We start from the raw sequence: 23,811 nt of genomic DNA, 5'->3' as shown, positions 1-23,811 counted from the left end.
GGGTATAGGAGGGGGGTAGCGGCCCTGTTTTGGGGGGGTTTTAGGGGCACTAGCCCCTCCTATGTTCAGCCATTAGTTAGATTTTCATCTTACGCAAACTTTACATTTCCACTGACAATGAATGGAGAATTTTACCTTATAGTGTCTGAGCAAATCGACTTAGTGTCCATCTTTGTCCTACACAGATTAAATTCCCATTGAGAATGAATAGACAATTTTATGTCAGTGTCTGAGCAAATAGACATGTTACGACACGTCATAATGATCACTCACTTCACACGGGTGTGAGTTTTTATTTTTTTCAAACATTAAAAGTCCATAGTGTTGACGTCCTTTCTGAAAGACAGAGGTTGGAGGGACGGACCTAGCACCCCCCAAAAACATAGACTTGGCTGGTGTCCTTTTTGGGGGATGCTGTTTGTTAAGCAAACATTAAAACATTAGAAGTCCATAGACTTGGCTGCCAACATGACGTCACGAGTGGTGCTGTTTTTAAAAGTCCATATGATGTCATTTCTGAAAGCCAAACGATGGAGGGGCTAACTCCTGTTCTTGTATATTTCAGTGTGAAAATGACAGAAGAAATGTCATACCTTTCAATCCAACTGAACTTCATTCAGTGCACACTGCATTGGCTCTTTAAGTTTGTTCCTTTTCCTGTCATTTACCAAAGGGCTATGAACCCCGTTTTCCTCCCATAATAAAATAACCCACTACTGGATTCTTACCACAAGACCAAACAATATATTAGGTCACACGCAAACAACACCATGGGCCTGCCATACTTTAATTCATCAGCATTCATTAAAACATAAGAGCATTCTCTGATAAAAATGCAAGCAATGTCTGTAAAAGAACAGTGAGACCATCACCACAGTACAGAACCTACAGTAGCAAAAGTATAGTGGTTCATAAGATCACTTATTGAAATATTAGCCCGCTGCCCAAAAGTGCCCACTGCCCAACCAATCCTCTGAAATTTTTAACTTGACGTTGAGATCATATTATGTTACGTAGCTAAATCCTGAATGTTAACTTACAGCTGAAGCCTCTATTTTGAGGTCAGCAATATTACAAATGTTTATCAGCAGTCAGCACACCTGACTTAACCAGTGCCACTAGCTGGTGCTAATCGACTAAAGATGGGCATATATCCCTCCCTATATAGTGGTTTTCCAAATACAGGACCAGAGGACATATGTATATTGCTGGTTAGATATGGCTGTCATCAAACTTCTTCCCCACTGTCAGGGGAACAGTGATGACATCAGGGGGGCCACACCCACAGCAACGGTTTTGGCTGACAATACCCAGGAATCTCAATGCTGAGTTGACCAGATATTTTGTTTAGTGTCTGCATGTGTCTCAGTGAAAACACTGCGCCACTGATGATTACTTGTTGGCCCAGTGCACTAAAGAATGTAAAAACAGACCCTTGCTTGGCCTGGGCCGGCCGAGCGGTCCAGGCACCTAGGCTGGTACTCCCGAAGCCCGACTACCTTTGCTGCGTGTCTTCCATATGTCTTCCCCCCTCTCTCCCCCTTTCCTGTCAAACTACTGTGAATCTATCAATAAAGGCAAAAAAATATATTGGAAAAAAGAAATCCCCTTAACAACACCTGGGATTTAACTGTTTAGTTATGAAGTTAACTGGACCTATATAAAATGATTAACTTTAAAATTACTGTAGCAATTAAATGATAAGCACATGGAACCGGTCTCAAGAGTTATAAATCACACTAGGACAGTGATTCATGTTAATGATCTAAAGGCCAATGATAGCAGTAGAAATAGGTTGAAGAGTTCATCCGTGCACACCCACACCCACCCATTGGGCATCCACAAAGTGCAAAGGGATCAAAGGTTCAGACAATGAAGCATCTAATTATCTAATCCTCATCTCTACCTCTTCACAGGATGATTTTCTTCATGTTTTCCCTGAGATATTGGAGGGTTGTGCGAACTTGTGCCACACCCAGGGTATTGAAGTTACCACATAAGAATTCTAGGCCTAAACGGAGCAAAAGAACGCTTCAATACCGGATTGATGCTTTTGGAGTATTCAGTCAAGCATATACATATGTCTGATATTGACTAGAACATAATTTAGCCCACTTTTCTTTTTTTTAAAGATATTTAAAAAAAACTCTTTCTGCCTTTTTTGATAGGGGCTGGGGGGAGAGATTGGGGTGGGGGGGGACATGCGGCAAAGGTCATGATCGGGAGTCGAAGCCGTGGCACGCTGTCAGGCTGGCTCAGCAGCGTAGGTGCCCAGATAGTAGAGCTAACCGTCCGGGCCCATTTAGCCCATGTGTATCCTTTGCCAATTGTTTGGATAATATGACCATGATGTATATTGTCATGTGGCCATGGACTTGTCAAAGAGATGCAGTTTGGAGTTAAGAGTTTTACATTACAGCAAAACCCAATTAATCAGACCAGCCAATGTCTGACCACGTTAATAACAAGTTAATGACAGACCACATGATGATTTACAGACATTGAAAGCATAGAAAACAGCCCCAATCTTGATCCAATTAAATCTAATTTGCATTAGTGATGGTTGGATTTTGCAGACATCTGTGTGACTATTATCAAAGATCCAAACCATATATTGAAGTTAAGTTTTATTTGATTACTCTCAACCCAAGTAACCATATTACTATCAGATGCAGAATGCATAACCCAACCGTTACACGACAACAGTAGAAGCTAGTTGTGCCAACAATTATAACCTTACATTGTGAAGGATACTGCAAAGATAATGTAATATACCTGACAATACTTTCAGGTTTGACTCTGCTCCCTACAGCTGACCAGCCTGACCTTATTTCATCAGTTTAAGAAGTTCAATCTGAACTAGTGGCAATATAGCCCAACAGGTATAGAGTAAATGTATTAAAAATGTGCTGCTATAGTTTGTTGTTCATTGTTTGTACATTGTTGGTCATCATAGCCCAGGACAGTCAGTGAGTGTCAGGATCATCGTATTCCCATATTGATGTATAATCTGGAGGCCAGAGGAAATAAATCGAATATTTCACTTTTATAATAAACTTATGTATGGAACTATGTAGTTCCATAGATAAATACAAGGTTTACATGCAACTAAGTAAATTATTAAAGGGATTGCGAGCACTTACCGGCATCATATTGGCTGCTCTGGAGGGTCAAAACAAGAGGAGCATCGGCAAATGAAAGTCGTGGCTTCGCCCACTAATCGTCTCGAGTAGGACCCACCTTGCAAAGCAATGGCTGTGCCAAAATGACAACCAATCGGGCCTCGGTCCAATCTGTAAACCAAAGAAGGCAAAATCCGTTCGACCAGTTTCTTTCATAAAGTTGTTTATGTTACAGTTTACTCTGGCCTGCTCTTCTAAAAGAATGCTCCGGCTATAAACAAGCACTAGCCAGCACAGCTCCGAATTCAAGACTAAAAGCGCATGGAAAGCCTGTGGTGGCGGTGGTGATGAAAAAAGAATACAATAATGTGACTGTACTGTACTCACCGATGTCAAAGGCTATTCATCGTATTAGCTGGATACTTATTGGTTGCGATAATAATACTATGGAACAGAAGTAGCTGTCAGTCAGATAAACTCTCCACCTACGTCGTTAGCTCATAAAGCTAAAGCTAGCTCAGTCCAGAGGCAAAGTAAGGCGTTCTCTCGCTCTCTCGTCGGCTGTTTGGAGGACATCGACCAGCACAGAGGCACAGGTTAAGTAGATGTAGTATAATTCACGCTAAACAAGATGGAAACATTTCCTTCCAAAGCGCGATTTCTCGCATATAGTGTACGGCAAATCCTCGTTAGCTTGCTAGCCAGGCTAGCTGACGAAAATAGCCTGGAAACCAGTTGTTGACGGTCAAAGGGGCGGGGCTAAATCACAAGCAACGAAAGTGTCACGTCGACGCGGAATGTCACTTTATTTCACAGAATGGCAGCAGAGAGAATGGTAAAACATAGGTTAGCATTCCATTTCGGTTTACTTGTTTATTTTTTGGAATGTCAAAAGTCTCAAAAAAAAATTCTCAGATATTTTGATGCTTTGTACAGCTTAATCACTTGGGCAGATTACTACTTAATCAAATGGATCAATCAAAGGACAATGCTATAAGGCCTTAAGGCTATTGTTAACTGTGGTTATTACCGGTAACTATTACTGAAATGTTTACGAGCTTTGGGAAGGAGGCGGCCTAACCGGCCTTCCATTGGACCGTCTTAGGTCACGTGACATGACCCTCAATGTTTACGACTGACGTCATCAGTCTTTAGCATTCATTGCCATGGTAATACAAGGTGCATTTAAAACAGAAGAATTCAGAGGGAGTGTATCGCTCGTCTACTATATTCAATATTAGAGAGAATGGTTTACATCACAGAGGACATGGTCCGACGACGGGCAGAGCACAACAACTGTGAGATCTTTACTCTTGAGGAGATCTCCTTACATCAGCAAGATATCGAGGGAATAGAGTACATCGAGAAATGGTGCAGAGATCTCAGAATTATCTACCTGCAAAACAACCTGATACCTAAGATTGAAAATGTAGGTCGCCTGAAGAAGCTTGAATATTTAAACCTCTCCATGAACAACATTGAAGTGATCGAAAATCTCGAGGGCTGTGAGAGCCTCCAAAAGTTGGATTTGACGTTAAACTTCATAGGACAACTGAGCAGCGTGGACACCCTGAAACACAACATCCATCTCAGGGAGATCTTCCTGGTTGGAAACCCCTGTTCTGACTTTGAGGGCTACAGACAGTACACAGTGGCTGCTCTGCCTCAGCTCAAGTGGTTAGATGGATCAGAGATCAGCCGAACGGAGCGAATCAGGGCCAACTGGGGACTGGAGGAGGCTAGGAGGTGCATCCAACGGCAGGAGCAGGAGTACCTGAACAAGAGAACCAGGGAGAAGGAGGAGGCGCAGAGGAACAGAGCAGCAGAAAGAGGAGAGAGTAAAAGCTCCCAGAGAGAGGACGCCACCTGTGGTCCTCCGGGGAGCCAGGAGGACAAGGAGAACCGTCAGACAGAATATAAAGTCACTGAGGAGGAGCAGAGGGAGAAGGAATTCTGGGAAACCCCTTGCGCCTTCACTCCGGAGTCACGTTTTGAAACATACAAACATCTGGAAAAGAAGAAGAACCCCACGAAACCCACGAAGCCCCAAGCACCTCCAAGGACCCTGATCACTGCTGAAGGACGGGTGTTGAATGTCAATGAACCCAAGCTAGACTTCACGCTGACAGAAGACGAAGACGGGAATACAGTTGTCCTAGACCTGGCTGTGTACAGACACATGGACACTTCCCTGCTGGATGTTGATGTTCAGACCATGTATGTCAGAGTGATTGTCAAAGGAAAGATATTTCAATTGGCTCTTCCCGCTGAAGTGAGACCTGACAGCACTACATGTCGGAGGTCCCAAACCACTGGACACCTGGTCCTCACCATGTCCAGGGCTAAAGGTGAAATCAAGACAAAGACCGTCCCACGACCTCCATCTCAAACCAAACCTGGACAGAATAAAAGCAATGTTAACGGTCGTGAAATGCTGGAGGTAGATCCTAGCAAACACTCTGGTATTGACCTGGCGAATATTGTAGCACGAGACAGTGGCAGCAGCCGGGAGGGACCGCTGGAGATGAGGAGAAACCAGACTTGTGCAGTCTCAGAACACACATCCTTCTCTGAAGGCTTTGTAGATGATCCAGATGTCCCTCCTCTCATATGAACCTCACTTAAACAAGTCATCACTTTAAACTAAGAACTATGATACAGACAAAACATGACAAGTTTTCCATACCCAAAAGTAATAACAGAAGACTGATGATGACTGTTTACTTAGCTACTAGTCGTTTCATTATGCAGGAAAACATTGTGTTTTTGGGACCCCAACCTATTCACCTTTTCAGTGTTCATTTAACTCTGAGAGTGTAGAAATGGAATTAAATGGACCTGGAAGCATCCATTTGGTTCCTTTGTACATTCTCTGAGTGAACGACTGGGTCCATTTGGTTCATAGCTATCAATTCTGAATGTTGAAAATGAGTGCTTTCCGAGTGCTTTAAATAAATGATGCAACTGAAAAAAAATTACAACTTTTTTTTACATTAGAGTGAGTGTCTCATTTGCTCTTAATTTAAGTTATTTGACAAAGAAACGTGGACATTGGACAAGATTTCATATTTCAAGTATTTGTTTGTATTCTTATTCTGTATTCATTTATAGAATAAATACTGTAGTATGAGTGCAAGTGTTTCTCTTTTATAAATTACAAGAATATCCTCTCTTACTATAGTCTGATTCCTTCTGTTGGTGGTAGAACCACTTCACCACCGATCTGTGTGTCAAATGTACTTCTCCCCATGATATCATATGTAAAGCACAACCACCCTGACATATTATCTCTCACTCCTCTTGCTTCATGATTGACCCAGAATACTTCCTGTCCTTCCTAGGTTGTACTTCTGTTCATTGTCTTTTGACTGTAGACATTTAACATCACTGTCCTATCTTCAGATGTGGCAGCATTGACTGATTGTCTCAATTGGTTGCTTTCCTGTTTTAACCTCAGGCATCAAATGCATTGGGCGGCTCAGTTTCCTAACCTGTCAAAGCATCAATGTAGAAAGAGAAAGACAGCTTTGTTTTTCTGTTATGAGTCAATAAAATACAAGTGTCAGTGAAAACATGGGCTAAATTTGACTCAATGTAGCCTAATATTGAAACTTATTGTCAAAGAAAGCTAAGCCTCTATACCGCTTATTAAATGTCATCAATATTAGCAAAGTTCTTGGCTGCGCTTTTATTAGAGTGCTGTACTAGATTGATTGATTGATTGAAGTATTTATTAACAGTTTGCAGAATGGGTACATTTCACATGAAAGCAACTCATTACAAAGACTGTTACTGTGGACGACACACTGATAAGGCATTACGCTTGTTTACAACAGGGTCCACCATTTTCAATTCATCAGAACATTTATAGACGTACAAATATAGCCTACACTTCTATATAAAAAACAGGAAATCATGTAAGGAGGTAAAAATGGAAAAGAAACATAAGTGGGGTAGGGTGGGATTCAGATTTTACAGGGGCCAATGGAGTTTGATATCCCTATCAAGGCCCTGTCTGTGCTGCGCTATACCTCACTGATCATGTCGACAGCACTAGTGTGATAAATCATATCCTGTGCACCCATAGTTTACCATGTGTATTTGTACAGGTGATGGCGTGCTGACCTTGCAAATGACCTTCCATCAGAGTACCATGTGAAAATGACAAAGCCAAGTCTGGATCAACCTTTCTGTCAAAAGAATGTGACTTTAAACCATTTCAACAAGAACCAAATTAAACCAGCTGTTGATCCTGAAAAGTTGCATATTATGTCATAGAAAGAAACTGGAACTGTATTTACATTGATTTATTTTTTACAGGGTGGATTTATATCCCTAATCTTGTCTATAATGGGGTTCTGATATATTAGCCCTGGGAACTCAAACAACTTGACTCGACCATATCTTCCAGATCTTCAAGGAAGTGCCACTCTGCCTTCTGAAAAGACGGTCTAAGACTGAGTCTAATACATACATATATATGTACATATTATCCATGCCGTGTTAAAAAAGATCACACTTGTGTGAAGTGAGGGGTGCCAACTGAGGCTGCCACATGACATCACTGCTTAAAGCAAACATTAAAAGTCCATAGACTTGGCTGCCACATGACGTCATGTCTGAAAGCTATATGTTGGAGGGACTAAATGCAGTTACCAATTGTCACATAAAATATTTAGTTAGTGTCAATACCATCACTGATCAAATAGGTTTCCTGGGTAACTGTTAAATAATAATCACAATAACCATATATGGCTTTGCCAGACAAAGTCATGCTATATATGGTTAATTCATTCCAACCTCACATGTGATTGGCTGAGAAGTGAAATACGTCATGCTTCAGTGGACAAACCGTATATTTAAACTGTTAATGGAGATAGATAGTGGACGGGAGCTAGTTTTACGCTACATACAGATGAGATGGAGTCTGTGCATACTGGGATCACCAAAGAAAGAAGCTATACCTGTCGGAAGTTTTACCTGTCCAAGATACAAGAATTAGAGTTGACAGTGAACGATAAAAGCCAGAATCTCAGACGTCTACAGGCGCAGAGGAATGAGCTCAATGCTAAAGTGCGTCTCCTCCGTGAGGAGCTTCAGTTACTTCAGGAACAAGGATCCTATGTGGGGGAAGTGGTTAGGGCTATGGACAAAAAGAAAGTACTGGTAAAGGTGCATCAAGAAGGAAAGTTTGTTGTGGATGTGGACAAAAACATTGATATCAATGATGTGACTCCCAATTGCCGTGTGGCTCTGCGCAACGATAGCTATACACTGCATAAGATACTTCCCAATAAGGTGGACCCTCTGGTGTCCCTTATGATGGTGGAGAAGGTGCCGGACTCCACTTACGAAATGATTGGTGGCCTGGACAAGCAGATCAAGGAGATCAAGGAAGTGATTGAGTTGCCTGTCAAGCACCCAGAGCTTTTTGAAGCCCTGGGCATTGCACAGCCAAAGGGTGTGCTGTTGTACGGCCCTCCAGGCACAGGAAAGACCCTCCTGGCCAGAGCTGTGGCCCACCACACCGATTGCACGTTCATCAGGGTTTCTGGCTCCGAGTTGGTCCAGAAGTTTATCGGAGAGGGTGCCCGTATGGTGCGAGAGCTGTTTGTCATGGCCAGGGAGCACGCTCCTTCAATCATCTTCATGGACGAGATTGACTCCATCGGCTCATCACGCCTGGAGGGTGGCTCTGGGGACAGCGAGGTGCAGAGGACAATGTTAGAGCTGCTCAATCAACTGGATGGCTTTGAGGCCACCAAAAACATCAAGGTCATCATGGCCACCAACCGTATCGACATCCTGGATTCGGCACTGCTCAGGCCAGGCCGAATTGACAGGAAGATCGAGTTTCCCCCTCCCAATGAGGAGGCCCGTTTGGACATCCTGAGGATCCACTCTAGGAAGATGAATCTGACACGTGGCATCAATTTGAGGAAGATTGCTGAACTCATGCCTGGAGCCTCTGGAGCCGAGGTCAAGGGTGTGTGCACTGAGTCAGGGATGTATGCTCTGAGAGAGAGGAGAGTGCACGTTACCCAAGAGGACTTTGAGATGGCTGTGGCAAAGGTGATGCTGAAAGATAGCGAGAAGAACATGTCCATCAAGAAGCTGTTGAAGTAGAATACACTGCAGATTCTCCCCATGCAAACACATGTATGTTTTATGTAGACGACCCTGGGCATCTGCTGCACCCAGTGCAGAATTCTCCCCATGCATTGCAAACACATGTAAGGCTATTTTTTCTTCTTTTTGTTTACAGTTTGTAATTGTTACCAAAAAGTAATTTTAAAATAAATGGTGTCTCCAACCAAAAATAAATAAATAAATAGAGCATAGAAGTCTTTTCTGCACAAATACTGCTGATCAGTTACTTCTTTGAATCAGTGCTACATTTTTTTCCACCGTGTTGATTTTTTGAAATAATTTTATAATGGAAGAGAATGGATGTTGGTTCGGCTTGAAACTTTGCCCATATATGGGGTCATACATTAGAGATGTCATAGATGACTGACTGCGTAGTCCAGACAGGTCTGGATCCATATTTGGAGCCACACCATTAGGCTCTGACTTTTTTTTTGTTGCAATTATTTAATCCCTGGCTTGTCACAACTGACCCCCTACTGTTTAGCTCGGTAGGGAGTGTGTAGACAAGCAGTGCAACTCCTCCAATATGCAACATGTTGCCAGTCCACTTTTCACTTGACAGTTAGATGAGCCTGACCGGGAGGACTTAAGCATGCTATCCCCCCTGGTTCTGCACCACACTGAACGGGCACCCTAACCAACCTGTTGGGAGTCACTCGTGCAGAGATTGCCACGCCACCCAGTTTTCATTGCTCGATATAAAGGTAATGCTACAAATAGAAACATAAAACAAATGATGGCTTCTAAGTTCTAACCCTTGAATGCAGCCAATTGTGAACCCCTGGCCTCTGGTGTTCGGCAGGATCTTTGCCCCTGCATAAGCCAGTTATGCCAATTTTGTGTTTTATCTTATTTGACCATCCTTTTGTACTTTATCCTATTTTATCTTGTTTTAATATACTTTTTAAGTAGTAGGCAAATACATCTCTTGGTATCAAGACATGTTTATTCCCAGCCTTGATGACAGCTTTGACAGCATTCTTTGCTGTCCTACCCTTAGCCTCTCTCCTCCAAGCTTAAGATCTGACGCATTCAACATTAACACATTCAACACTCAACACTGCTGGTCAGAATTACAACCTAGTGACAAGAGAGCCAGATGAACAAACACAATAGAAGGAAAGAAATCTCATCGTTAAATACAGTTGGATGATCCTACTCCATAGCCTACATGACCTGATCCGAATCTGGGGTAAAGTACGGAGTCATATGTCAGATACGTCATAATGACTGATTACATTGCTGCTCAAATATGGATTTGCACCGAGATATGCGTTTCATGCCTACTGTTGTACAGTGCTTGAATTTCCCTAAGATTAAGAGAAGGTATATCCATTTAACTAGGGTGAGCATAAATCAGCGGTGCCCGTTGTGCACTGGCCTACTTGGAACGATGCAAGTTGGAAATGAATGCCCCACCCAGATATTATTCGTTGGAGCCTCTACAGCGGTGTCCTTTGGGCACTGGCCTACTTGTAACGATGCAAGTTGGAAATGCATGCCCCACCCAGATATTATGTCTGTCTCCCTTTTATGCCCATATATGGAGTTCTTTGTAATGCCGAACTATGGAGCATATGCAGCCAGCTTGTGGAGTTGTGTCAGGCATGCCCAAATACGGAGTGTTGTGAGGTCAGAACAGGCCAGCTCCATATATGGAAGCTGGGCAGGATCACACACACACACACACACACACACACACACGGTGCATTTATAGATTATAGATAAGCAATCTGTTAATAGAATACTGTACCTGTATATAACAGGTATAGGGAGTAGGGGAGTTCCAGGTACAACTATAGAATAATATTTAGTTCCTCTGGGCCAATACCACTGTTTTAGAGCATAGAAATTATCAGGAAAGAGGTGATGTCAGTTCCAAATGACTAAAACGTGAGAAAACAATACCATACTATACCAAAACAAGACAAGTTGATTTGTATAGCACATTTAATACAGAGGCAATTAAAAATGCTTTATATCACATAGATAACAAAAATCACACCTGTGTGAACTGGCACTCTTATCATACATCATCTCATTCCAGCCAATCACAATTTGTGTCCTCACCTTCAATACTGTTTACACACTCAAAACTGGCCATTCATTGTCAATGGCATTCAAAGTTTGTGTTAACAGTAACACTCAAAGCTGACCATTCATTGTCATTGGCATTCAATGTTTGTGTTCCCTCAAAGCTCGGCATAGGAGGGGCTAGCAAAAAGAAAAGATTAAGATCAGAAAAAAGCATTACAAAGCTAAAGGAATAATAGGAAAAAAGAAAATAAAGGCATGGGTGGACATAAATGTGGTTTGGGACGGAATATAGTGACTGCTACTGAAATAGCATTTTTTGCTAGTGTTTTGTCCTCAGTCTGTGATGGCCACAGTTTGTTGCATTTTGTGGCAGCCGTGTTTGCTCAACATGGCTGTTGTAAATATAATAAAATAAAATACAACTAAGTTGGCTAAACTCTTCTTCATTCTATAGATTAGAAGGATCTAGGAACACAGAACCCAAAACATACAGTAGACAAATAACTTCAGAGAAGCTTCTTCCTCACCAAAACTCAAACATTGTTGTGCAGAGGAAAGAGGACATTTTGTCAATAAACAGTGTTCCTCTCGGGTCACACCTCTTCCTACATCATAAGACACTAGATCAATATTCACATATCCGTTGTGAACCCAAGGTGGAGAGACTGATTTAATGGGAGTGGAAAGTGTAGGAGGTTTGTGTCCATGGAGACTTTGCAGAAGGTCAGTTTCACCAGGACAGCACAAAAGTAAGAACAATTTGTTCTTTGTGTGCAGTATAGTCCAGCTGCAGACAAGTAAAAGATAATAAAGAAATAACATGAAACCATGTCAGATCTGTCAATCGCACAATAACAGCTGACTACACACAAATAGGAAGTGGGGCATCATTACGGTATTTTATCTCAGAAAAGAACCGGAAGTGAAGCATTGGTATGAGTTCCCCCCAAACAAATTGTACATACATCCATTTTAGAGCTAGTTAAGTTACAAGATGAAACAAAACATGTGAATCATCCAGATAAGAACGATGGCTCCAATGTGTACCTTGGACTTCATATGGCCAGCGTCTATGTCTGACATATCTATGATGTATGAATCTACATTTATGTATGTATGACTCTATGACTGCCATTATATAATTAAATAGGTTATAAGTATAATATTAAGTATAATCTGTGGAAAGAAAACTGATCAGTCCAGTGGTTTGCAAGATTAGCCACAGTGGACACATAGTCAGACAAGACCCTCGTCTAGACAGCTACTCCTGCAGAGCCACGCAAACAGCTTGCTCCTACACATTTTGTGCACAGCAAATATGGTGGAACAACAAGTTGTTGTGCAGACTTTTTAACCATTGGTATATTTTGAGGACATGTTAAATTACTACCCTGTTCAGAAAATGGGCCATTAAAAAACAAGCACAGCAGAATAGAAAAAAACAGGAAATGGCAGGAATTAGAATTACATCTATTCACTTACAGAAAAGCAAAAATGAAAGAACTTTGAAAACACAATAGAAAGATGGGAGAGGGGTTGATTTCTCAATTTCAAATGAAGATGGGCTTGATTTACTGTATGTAAATTCCAATTGATAAATTTGATATGTGCCAACTCTCGTATATTCCCTCATAATATTCCATATTACTTTTAGGATATATTAGGCAAGACAACCTTGAACCTTATTCATATTTTAATATGTGTGCCAATAGGAAAGTCTTCACAAGGTGTTGGTTACTTCCTGAGGACCCCACTATTCAGGAGTGGATATACTCCGTCTAGAAAAGTACATCTACATTATGCAATGGATTACTTTCTCTGTCCCACTTCAAAAAATATATTTGTAGCCTACAATTCTGGACTAATTGGGTCAATTAGTAAAGCCTAATTAGCCTAACTAAATGCACCATTTACCATCATGGTCAAATAAAACTACATTCATTCCATTTTCTTTGTACACATTGAATGTACCAATTGTATTTTTACTAGGGCTTTACAGGACAAAAACATACAGTCATACATACACAGATATTTAATGACTGTGTATATGTGTCAAACATTTTATGAACACCCCATCAACATCAAATATTTAGGGGCAGAAATGCAAACAAATAACAATACAAATATAAAATCTGTGGACAATTTGAAGAAATGCATGCCAATTGAAAGCTAATAGTATATGAAGCACAAAATGAATACAAAATAGCATGAGGCATACACAATGGATAAGATAAAAGAACGGTCGCCCCAAAACACGTTCGCCCGGGCCAAATCCAGCGACCTCGGAAGTCGTAACGATCGCCACCAGGTAATCCTTGAACATAACCTCAGAAAAACTATGCCTTACCCTAACCTTATTCCTAAACTCAGCCTCAGCAAAACTATGCCATAAACCTATAACCTTATTCCTTAACCTCAGTAAAATGAATGGAAGAGTACAAGCAGATCAAGCACTGCTGGGGGCAAGCGGTCGGTGAAACACAGTGCGAGTGTGTTTTGGGGCTAGCGTTCCAGTTACACCACCTTCATAACACAAATACACATGAATAAGCTTAAAAACCACATGGTGAAATTCACGAAGATTCTGAGAATGCTGCTGCTCCTACAGTGTGCAGGTTGCATTGACCTCCATCCACGCTGATATTCACGAAGATAAAGATAAAGATGTACGTCTCCAATTATCCTTTAGCTTTTTTCAAGATGGTCTACAGATGGAAATAAAGCACAAAAATAATGCCATACATACAATATTGTTTCCGGGTTCATGAGTTTTCTCACCACCTTATGTAAGCGATTGAGTACTTAGAAATGTTCTATAAATTTGTGCTGCACGATTCTTGCTCAAATGTGTCTCGATCTCAATTTTTCTCCGCAAGAATTGAGATCACGGTTCTCACACAATTCAAACATTTTCCCATGAAAATATGTATAATTGTTTTAAAAAACAATCATAAAAACATAAGAGTAACTAAAGTGAATTGGACAGCCAACTAGTGCTGCACGATTCTTCACCAAATGAGATTGCATAAATGTCTGGGGTATTATTATTATATAGAAATACTCTAATAGAAATAAGTAGAACAGTTCTCTATGAAGATGTTTTACTAAAATCCCCAAACAAGGCATCCCATCCAGAGGTGCCACATTACTAGAAATCTTGCATAGCCTAGGGCTGTAGTACTTGACATCAGTGTCTGATATTGTATTCTGCCCTGAGTCTGACTAAAAGGCAGCATTAAGAGATTAAGATTAAGAGAGTGCTATTTTGCTTTGGGTTCTTCTCAAATTCACTCTTTAATGAATTACCTTATTTAAATAAAGACTTAAGTAGCCTACTCGAGTGAATGTACGACTATTTGTAGGCTATAGGCTTTACATTTAAAATAGTTATGCAATACATGCATAATAAGTACTACATCATTTATTGTATTGTAGTACGTAGTGGTTAGCCCAAACATTTAGATTCTCGTAGAGGTTTTTTTTTTTCGATTCTGACGAATCTCTCTACGAGAGTCTAAACGTTTTACCCCCCCCCCCCCCCCCCATAACGTCGCGGAGCAACGTTTGTGCCTCAAAATCACTCTTACCTTGTACAAATGCAAAATCTAAGCTGCTTTCAATTTTGCCCCACTTGTTTGTGATCTGTGCGTCCCCATATTAAACACCGAACATGCTTATTTTTCAATAAAAAAGTTATTTTAATCCACTCTGTTTCAGACTCCTCCATTGTAAATGCGCAACAGAACATTGCCCGCGCCCCTAGCGGCCAGGGTTCTCTTGCGCATCTACAATGGAGAGAAAACCAAGTTTTCCGAAACAGAGTGGATTAAAATACCTTTTTTATTGAAAAATAAGCATGTTCGGTGTTTAATATGGGGACGCACAGATCACAAACAAGTGGGGCAAAATTGAAAGCAGCTTAGATTTTGCATTTGTACAAGGTAAGAGTGATTTTGAGGCACAAACGTTGCTCCGCGACGTTAATCTAAATGTTTGGGCTACGTAGTGGTTATAATACTCAATTTAGCATCAACATCAGTTAAACCACTTTAAAACTATAATGAAAACAGCATTTTATAACAAAACTTTATGAGTTATGAGTTTGAGAACCACCGATTTATACAGGTCATGTAGGTTAAGCAGTCTTATTTTATCGTGATGGAAACACATTATTATTCAACGTTATACAGCGAGTGACATCATGTAGCAGCCTACCTTGGACGCTGCTCTGACGTGGTGTGCTCTGATTGTTGCACTTCTCTCTTCAAAAGCCATGGTTCTCGCTTCGTCTGTAATGCTTTTAAAGAACAGCAGTATGACCAGTTCAGCCTGGGGAAACAGTAGGGACGTGTTAATAGCGACCATACAGTTCACTGAGGACGGTAATCTCATTTTAGATTGTGTAAAAAGAGTCAACTTTACCATTAGACGCGCCCTTGGGCTCACATTACTGTTACGCCTCGTTTTCAATTTCAAACAAGAGTGTAGTGTACTCTTGGGTACCTTGGGCTTTATCATTGTTTTAACAAAAATAGAACAGCTCGAAGTCAACTCCTTTTGTTTTGATTTTCCATTTTCAATCTCCCGCTGGCTACTACCGGCGCATAAGTATGACGACATTGTAGTATTGTAAATAATATTGGACCTTTGGCGCCACCACGTGGTTCTCAGAAAGAAATCCAATGTGTCACAATTAATAGGCTACCATCAGTTATTACCTTCTTAACAATAAAATGAGAGAGAAAAACAGTTTATGATAGTTTCTAGTTGGTTGCTCCATATAGCCTACAACAAATGCATATTAAACAACTGGTTAAACAAGCAATTAGACAAGTTGTGATATTTACCTGTAAACCATGTTAGACCCATACACATTCTGTGTGCATGAATTATTGTCTCCACCAGGCCGAAGGCATGGGGAGAGAGTATGTTTTGCACTCCGTCCGTCCGTCCGTGTGTGTGTCCGTGTGTGTGTGTGTCCGTGAACAGCTAATCTCGGCCACCGTTAACCCGGTCGATGCCATATTTTGCACACACACTCCCTGGATGCCAACCATGAACCTCTGCCCCAAACTTTCCAGAACGGCCTGTTATAGCGCCACCAGGAGGCCGCTTTGTGCAAAACAAGTTTTTCAATGCCATATTTTGCACACACACTCCCTGGATGCCAACCATGAACCTCTGCCCCAAACTTTCCAGAACGGCCTGTTATAGCGCCACCAGGAGGCCGCTTTGTGCAAAACACGTTTTTGCACAGTACACCTACAGATTTTGTCCAAACATCACGCAAATTGCTACACAGTCTCTCTAGAGCCATTCAACGAAACGGGTCTTTCAGATTTATCAGACTCCATCCTGATTGGTTAAGATTGGCTTCCAAAGTTCACAGGAGTGCTCAGTTTCAAACAAAATGCTGCAAATCATGAACACATCGCGTGATTTCCGTGAAATTGTGCACCCACATTCCCACTAGGCCGAGGACGAAATGCCACATGAACAATTTCAACTCAGCCTCAAGGTGGCGCTATAACTGGCCAAAAAGTGTTTTTACCTCTAACTGCACGGATCTGTGGATAACCTGGTGGAGACCTGTGCCCGGAAGGGCACTTTTTCTAGTTTATAATAATTCACATCATTAATGTAATAAAAGTGTATAAATAATTTATTAGGTAATTCTGCAGACAGTTTAAATGCAATTTCCAAGTGTTTCATTATGTATAATGACATAGTAGATTATTGTTTTTTGTCTCACTGACACTGATGCTTGTGTTCAAAGTGCTCATGTCATGTGTTTATTTGTTGCTTCTTTTGGGCTTGTTTTTCCTACACGCGGTTGCTTATGTATCTCTAAAAGTCTGGCAACACTGACTTGAATCGTCATTTGACTTTGCCAAGGGTCCTGAGCTGATGCAGCACTTTGTCCACCTGTAATAAATCACATACAGTACAGTTCATACAGAATTCACCATGTTGTCATATATGTTATTATTAGTAAATAAGCAAACATAAATGGCATGTAGCCCTACAATCATATATGATTATAAAGTTAATGTGAGTTACATTATACCAGTAATTTAAAGAAACAGAAGCAAAGGTTTATTTGTGCCAGTGGGCATATCACTGTATTAAGCCACTGCTAAAGTATGGGTGGGGTGAAGTTTTCCAAGTTGATCACTCACTGTGATGAACCAACAAGACTGTGGCCCATAGCGACTGAGGGATCTGGCATTCATATGACTGGCTGGTGCCAGGATGTGGAGATGTAGGTGAGGAACAGAGGAGAAGGGGGGCAGATGAAACCCCAACCTGCAATAACACAATATTCACAAGTTGGCCAAAATTTCCTCTGACTACAATGTTGAAGTACATGTTTAATAGCTGATGCGGCCAAGTAGTGTATTCGTCTTTCAAGTCGACGTGGTGTTGACTTGATTAGAACATGTTAGAACACACACCAATAATAACCAGTAAGAAGCCTGAGGACAAGAAAGGGCGAGGTTGCGTGCACGCATCCACCTGGGTGACAGCAGACTGCTGGCAAGCGCTGGCACTTTGGAATGGGGGGTCAGATCAACATATCCGCCTGAGTGACAGCAGACTGCTGGGCGAGCGCTGGCGCTTTGGCATGGGGGGGTCAGTTCAACATATGGAATGAATTCTGTACTGGCCATATATGGAGCGTGTCTTGAGTGGACAGAGTTTGATGAGGTCAGATCAACATATAGAATGTCAGAACAGCTGACCTCCATATATGGAGATCTAAGGGTGGCAGTGTCTTGAGTGTACAGGGTTTGATGAGGGCCCAGGTAGGGCCAGGCCTTAATTCTCGGGCCTGTTGAGAACTCTAGTTTTCGCTGGCTGCCAGGTGCGGCTGCACTAATAACTTTGGGGCAGGCCCGTCTAGAGTTTAAATGGACAGGTATCAGTCAAAAGGGAGACATCGAAGAGGAAGGATCAACAAATGCAATGTCAGAACAGGTCAGCTCCATGGACATCTAAGGGTTTGAGGTCAGATGTAGAGTTGCTGGCCAATATTGATGACATCATGGATCATCATGGATCTCCATATAGGGGGAGAGCGTAGTGATGCGTTCAGTAGGATTTTGGCTTATTTGGGAGCCATCCCATCTCTTATAGTCTGGAATTTTCATGAACCCAGAAACGGTGATTAGTATAAACTTTTATGATAGAAATGTTATCTATAGGCCTAATGGATGAAATTCAGCTTGGTTTCTAAAAGTTGCATGTTGAGCAATTTGAGTAATTAGCATGTATGTGCCCATACCATTAACAACCTATAAGGCAAAAATAATCTAAATGTCAATTGTCATCAGTCTTTAAGTAGCATGTGACATGTCAAACTAGGGGGTTTTCATCATTCCGAATCCATTCCAAGCATTTGTTTTGCAAAAAAACAAACGCTCCTTGGGCTAAAAACTGCCAGTTTATACTAACCAACATTTCTGGGTCTGGTAATATTGACGACATCAGGGATCTCCATACATCAGGGATCTCCATACATCAGGGATCCCTGATGATGTCACGTGATGTCCCGAGACATGACCATATGGTCATGCCTGTGGTGACCAACCAACCAACCAACCAACACACCGCAATAAGCCTAATATAATATAATATAATATCATATCATATAATATAATTACCTGACGTCACCTAGGTCACTGACTTTGTTCTTCTCCAGTATATGCCTTCCCATTTCCTGCATTCGCTCCACTATCAAAATGCACATGACATCCATGTCTAAGTCAGCATTAATGTAGGCCAACGGGGAAATGAAAGAAAAACAGAGGGGGTGTAGAATAAGGAATGTGTAATAATACCTAGAGGTATGTGTTCTTTTTGGAGTGTTTTGCAATTTCCTAAATGCGTCCTCGGAACAACAAGGTAATGGTGCATAGCGCCTGGTTTAGAGTCAACAAAACAAACCAGGTCATCATCCTGTGATAGAGACAGTCGAGAGAGATGTATATGTTAGAGGCGTTTTCAAATTCAACGCACCTTTCTTCTTTTTAAGAACAAATACAATGAAAACTGCTTACACTCAAAAGTATTTCCGTGTCGGTCTGCTTGTTGACAATGTCACAGAATTGACATCCATTCTCCCTGGATTGGGAGCGGGTGTCCTGAGGATCCATTTGTTTGTTTTCCGACGTTGTCTACAAATGTAATTCTATATAGGCCTACTATAGAACTAGGCCTAGGCGTACCCACGGCCCCTGTACACAGTAACAGTTAGTATAGTTACAGAACTATGTGAGTATGTGGGCGTACATATAGAGAGACCAGATCGATCGAAGTACGTTTTCCCCCCCGCTTGCACGTGCACAAGCGCACATGCACGTACGCGCAACATCATGCGCGTGCACGACACGCACTTGCTGGTGCGCGCTTAAATGCCGGGTGTATAGTACCAGCTGTGCTTAATCATAATAATTACGTGCTCGGTTTGGAAAAGTTTGATGTAGTTTGTTGTAGGTAATATGTGTGCATATTTGAAGAAATGCAAATCTAACAATAATTAAATTATATGCAATAGGCTATAGGCCTATATGGTCGAATATGACATATGATATCAAGGCATTTAAGTAATGTAATAAGTTGCTATAACCCCGTACAAGTGATACTTGTCCAGACCATAGACCACATGCAGGACCATATGCATTGGGGGACAAAGTTCTTAAGAATGTGTTGTTGCGACTGTAGGCCACTGTTTACTATGAAAACCTGCATTTCCCGTGAATCCCGTCAGTCAGTCAGTAAGTTTGTCATGTCACGCCTCGTCATGCCTCCATATATGGTCACGCCTCGTGACACGTCACATCACCATATATGGCCGTTTCCATATATGATATAAGATCACAACACTGACCTCATCAAACCCTGGATAGCCATACATGGAAAGACTGGATCATCATCGCTAGGGCGCCGCCTTCCATGGTCCCCAGCTAAATGATGGAGTTGCTACCCTAGCCTAGACCCTGCCTAGATCTTTAACTCTTGAGAGCGTAAAATGAAATGATTTGGTTTCATTTGACACTCTCAAGAGTTAAATTATTGTTAAACATCTGCATTACTTCATTAATAGGCCTACATTAAATCTATACACAATTAGATAATGTATAATTGTTATTTTTGATCAATGTTTGCCAACAGCATGGAATTGCTGACAACTAAATATTCTTTAGTTTTGGGTCTGAGAGACGTCATCAAATCATTCAAATGGTGGCCTGTGACTCAAATGCTGAATAAATAATGGGCTGTGATATGAAAAGGGTTGAAAACCACTGTTATAAACCACAACTCAAGCCAAAAACCTGGTGATGGTCATGTCATGGACAATTAAAGTGTTACTTAATGGTGAAGCTTAATGTTTAAGTATACAGAGTATTCCCCGACGATACCCACCGTCCAGACTTCTCACTCAGGTGCCCATCTGTTTTGGTAAATACACCACCCAGATTTACCAATTACCCCCCAGATGTGTCCGTTCTGTTTTGGCACCCACAGATTTGGTGCCCATATTTACAAAGTGCTCACTATTGAGGTCACCAAATGCCTACAATGGCTTGGTACCCAACTTTCATGTATTCGTAGCAACAGGCCAATTCCAGAGCAAATCAAGAGGAAGGAAGACAGTCGATTTGGCAAATTGTAATTTAGTAATTATTGTTCAGATCTAAGATCTAAGTAACATTTGATAAAATACAGAATACAAAAATACTAGAAATAGAGGTTACAATTTACTTTTTATTAAATGCATGGGTAACACCACTCACTGAACTCAATAATGTTAAACACATGAACCCATCCCAAGTGTAGGCATTTAGCAGTAGAGTAACTTGCAAGTGTGTAATCACTCAGAGTTGGTATGAACCCTAATCAACAAGTGTAAACTGTAAATAGAGTAAATAGAGTGCAAAGAGAACACACATAAGACATAAGTTAGTGCAAAGAGAACAATCTAGTGCTTCAATGAGCTTGAACAGTACAGGGTACAGTCAAGCACATAGGACAGCACTGAAGAAAGACCTTGCAGTCTTGTTTCCATTCGGATCCTATGCATTCATTCACAATAACAACAATGACAACAACAATTGAAACATTAAAAACATTAAATCTATGTACAGGTTGGAATAGAAATACATTTAAGGGGGGGGGGGGGGGTAAAGACGTGGGGCAATCACCTTCTCTGCTTTTGACTTGATTAGTGACAGGTGTTAAGACCTGGTCAAGCAAAACACATCCAAATTTCAGTAGTAGTGAAACACCCAAAAGGCACTTTTTCAGTGTAATAAATATCCATGGGAGCAGTGTACAGACTTTTTTTCTGTTTTGTGTTTTGTGTTCTTCTGTCCAGCACCTGGTCCGTTATCGTTTTCATATATAGTTCATGTGAGATGCCATAAAAAACATAACCAAACCAGTTACCAGAAATAGGCTATTCTTTTTTTTACATTATACGGGTGTCAGTCAATTCGATAAACTACATTGCATTATATTTTGTCCTCTTTCTTTCACAATTCATAGGGAGCTCTTCTTCACTTTAGGTGTAATTTTAAGCATTAACTCTTTCAAAACATTCTTCTGAGTTGTTTGGTGCACCCCAAAGGCACATTTGATTGAATTTCTGGATGGACTATCCTTAAGCCACTTCAGTAGGCACTGTTCCTGTGGAGAGTGGAGATGGGCATAATTGACTATTAATTCAGAAACATATGTGCGCACGCACGCACAGAAGGACAATATACAAAAACATATGAAACAGACACAGATCTCACAATTCACTAGGCAACAGCACTCACTTCAATAAATCTCTGTGTGTTTGGAAGGAATTTATATTCCATATACTCAGAAATCTGGCTGGCTGGGGCAAGCACATGGAGGTGCAGGTGATCTACTGATGTGTATGGGGGTTGGTGGAAGCCCAGCCTGTGTTGATACATTGATGAAATTGTCAACTAAGTTATCAATAGATAACAGATAGACATGAGACATGAGACGTGTGCCATAATGATCCAGAGTCAAATGCTGAATGTCACAGTTATGGTGAATCATGCAAACTGAATGTTTGAGTTATCATCAGGTACCTTATATCCTTCATGTCGGTGATCCCTTGCTCACGTAATGCACATTTCCCCATATCTGCCATCCTTTCAACTGTTGCATTAATCAATGCATCAATTACTAATACATTATTACATAGAAGAGAGGCTATTACTTTCCAACAGTTTTGATGACATACTCACCCAGGCCAACATGTTCTTTGTCTAGTGACAAGCAGCTGAGTATGTGTTCTCTAGGTATAACCAGGTAGTGGTGCGGGGCAGCAGGGTAGATGTCCCGGAAGCAGATCAGCTTATCATTCTGATGGGAATATGAGAGGTGTATTCTGTAGCAGTAGCTATATTCAATTAGGCTAGTCAAGTCACTCAACCATTACAGCTAGCTATAGATAAAAGCCAGCAGTGTACCTGTGTAAATTGCAATATAATATAATAATTCATATAATGTAATTTAGTGTATGACATGTTTTCAAAAGACACAACTTTCTCGTTTACAATAGCTAACCTAATTCCATAATGGCAAAACTGGAAGAAAAACCTGATTTAAAGGTTTATTTTAGGATAGTTTCTACAATTAATTTAACCAGCAACCAAATATTGATTATACAAAATAATACAAACTTTGTCAGGGCTGATGTCAGTCCTACCTAGTGGTGACGTCATCCCACCCTTTTATAAGGCATTTCGCCAGCACAAGTTCTCCGTCCGATTATCATTTCATTAATATTCTGTTGAGAATCTAAAACTAAGCCTTGCAACTTAATAACTTAACTTGCCCATTTAGCCAAAGATATCGCCAAAGACCTAATCATCCTATTACGCCGGCAGGTCAGCACTTTCCGCTCCTGTGACGAAGAAAGCCTCTACCATCCTTACAAACTTGAACTTGAACTACATATGAACAGTAGACTAGACTTCCCTGACAGTAGAGGCGTAAGACACGAAGTAACACTTCTATCAGTACTATGGCTCTGAGGCCCATATGTAGCCTACCTGTAGAATGATTTCAGTGTCTTTGTCTTGATCGCTCGCTATTGTGCAGAACATACAACTTTTGGGGGTTTCTTCCATATTTACAAATGTTCGACCGATGTTTCCGTGTCTGTCTGTTATACGCTCCCCCAACAAGCGGATTGCTTTGCTTCCGGGACCGGGTATCAGGCAACGGTTGAACTCAGAGGTCATGTCGCACGTGGGTGAAAAGTGAAAACAGCCCCCACGTTGCAAATCTCTCCGTCTCTCTGCTATGCATAACCTAAAGGCTAAACTGATTTCTAACCTTTTTCTCAGTAAACAGACAATAATACAAGAACCGCCCACTGAGTAATCTGAGTTCCCAGAAGTTTCATTTCTCGCCACTAGGGGGGCACCGCACCCACTGAGTGGTCGGCGTGCGGTCGGCGGAAAATAACGTTTAG

At 41.2% G+C, this 23,811-nt stretch overlaps 4 protein-coding genes across 8 annotated transcripts in view; 2 read left to right on the top strand and 2 right to left on the bottom strand.

The window, feature by feature from the left end:
- ppp1r13bb (protein phosphatase 1, regulatory subunit 13Bb) overlaps positions 1–3,841 on the bottom strand; it is a 46,497-nt gene extending 42,656 nt beyond the window's left edge. For 3 of the 5 annotated variants that reach the window (XM_083791003.1, XM_083791007.1, XM_083791006.1), the window contains exons 1-2: positions 3,510–3,841; positions 3,144–3,293 (exon numbers count right to left, since the gene is read on the bottom strand). In XM_083791003.1, the coding sequence (XP_083647129.1) occupies positions 3,144–3,152 (9 nt within the window). In that variant the 5' untranslated portion in view covers positions 3,153–3,293; positions 3,510–3,841. The remainder of the gene's footprint in view (positions 1–3,143; positions 3,294–3,509) is intronic. The other 2 variants (XM_083791004.1, XM_083791005.1) reach the window with 2 other exon arrangements.
- Positions 3,842–4,267: 426 nt separating this feature from the next.
- Positions 4,268–5,808, top strand: dnaaf11 (dynein axonemal assembly factor 11). The gene has a single exon (XM_083790135.1). The coding sequence runs from the start codon at positions 4,369–4,371 to the stop codon at positions 5,734–5,736; it is 1,368 nt and encodes a 455-aa protein (XP_083646261.1). The 5' UTR covers positions 4,268–4,368; the 3' UTR covers positions 5,737–5,808.
- Positions 5,809–8,042: 2,234 nt separating this feature from the next.
- Positions 8,043–9,272, top strand: LOC310876970 (26S proteasome regulatory subunit 8-like; the record flags this gene model as incomplete). The annotated part of the gene is made up of 1 exon (XM_083790618.1): positions 8,043–9,272. One exon carries the CDS (start codon positions 8,043–8,045, stop codon positions 9,246–9,248), a length of 1,206 nt encoding a protein of 401 aa, XP_083646744.1. The 3' UTR covers positions 9,249–9,272.
- A 3,966-nt stretch (positions 9,273–13,238) lies between these two features.
- LOC310876664 (adenosine 5'-monophosphoramidase HINT3-like) lies at positions 13,239–23,527 on the bottom strand. Its single transcript, XM_083790256.1, has 8 exons — positions 23,387–23,527; positions 22,577–22,694; positions 22,418–22,487; positions 22,133–22,259; positions 17,489–17,615; positions 17,179–17,234; positions 15,525–15,638; positions 13,239–14,014 (listed from the first exon to the last, which is right to left on the bottom strand). Exons 1-8 carry the CDS (start codon positions 23,462–23,464, stop codon positions 13,988–13,990), a joined length of 717 nt encoding a protein of 238 aa, XP_083646382.1. The 5' UTR covers positions 23,465–23,527; the 3' UTR covers positions 13,239–13,987.
- Between the last annotated feature and the right edge of the window lie 284 nt (positions 23,528–23,811).

Source organism: Protomyctophum parallelum (assembly GCF_964188405.1).
Source record: "Protomyctophum parallelum genome assembly, chromosome: 19".
NCBI lineage: Eukaryota > Metazoa > Chordata > Actinopteri > Myctophiformes > Myctophidae > Protomyctophum > Protomyctophum parallelum.
Note: the sequence above shows the minus strand (reverse complement) of the source record. Positions and strands in the feature narration are given on the sequence as shown.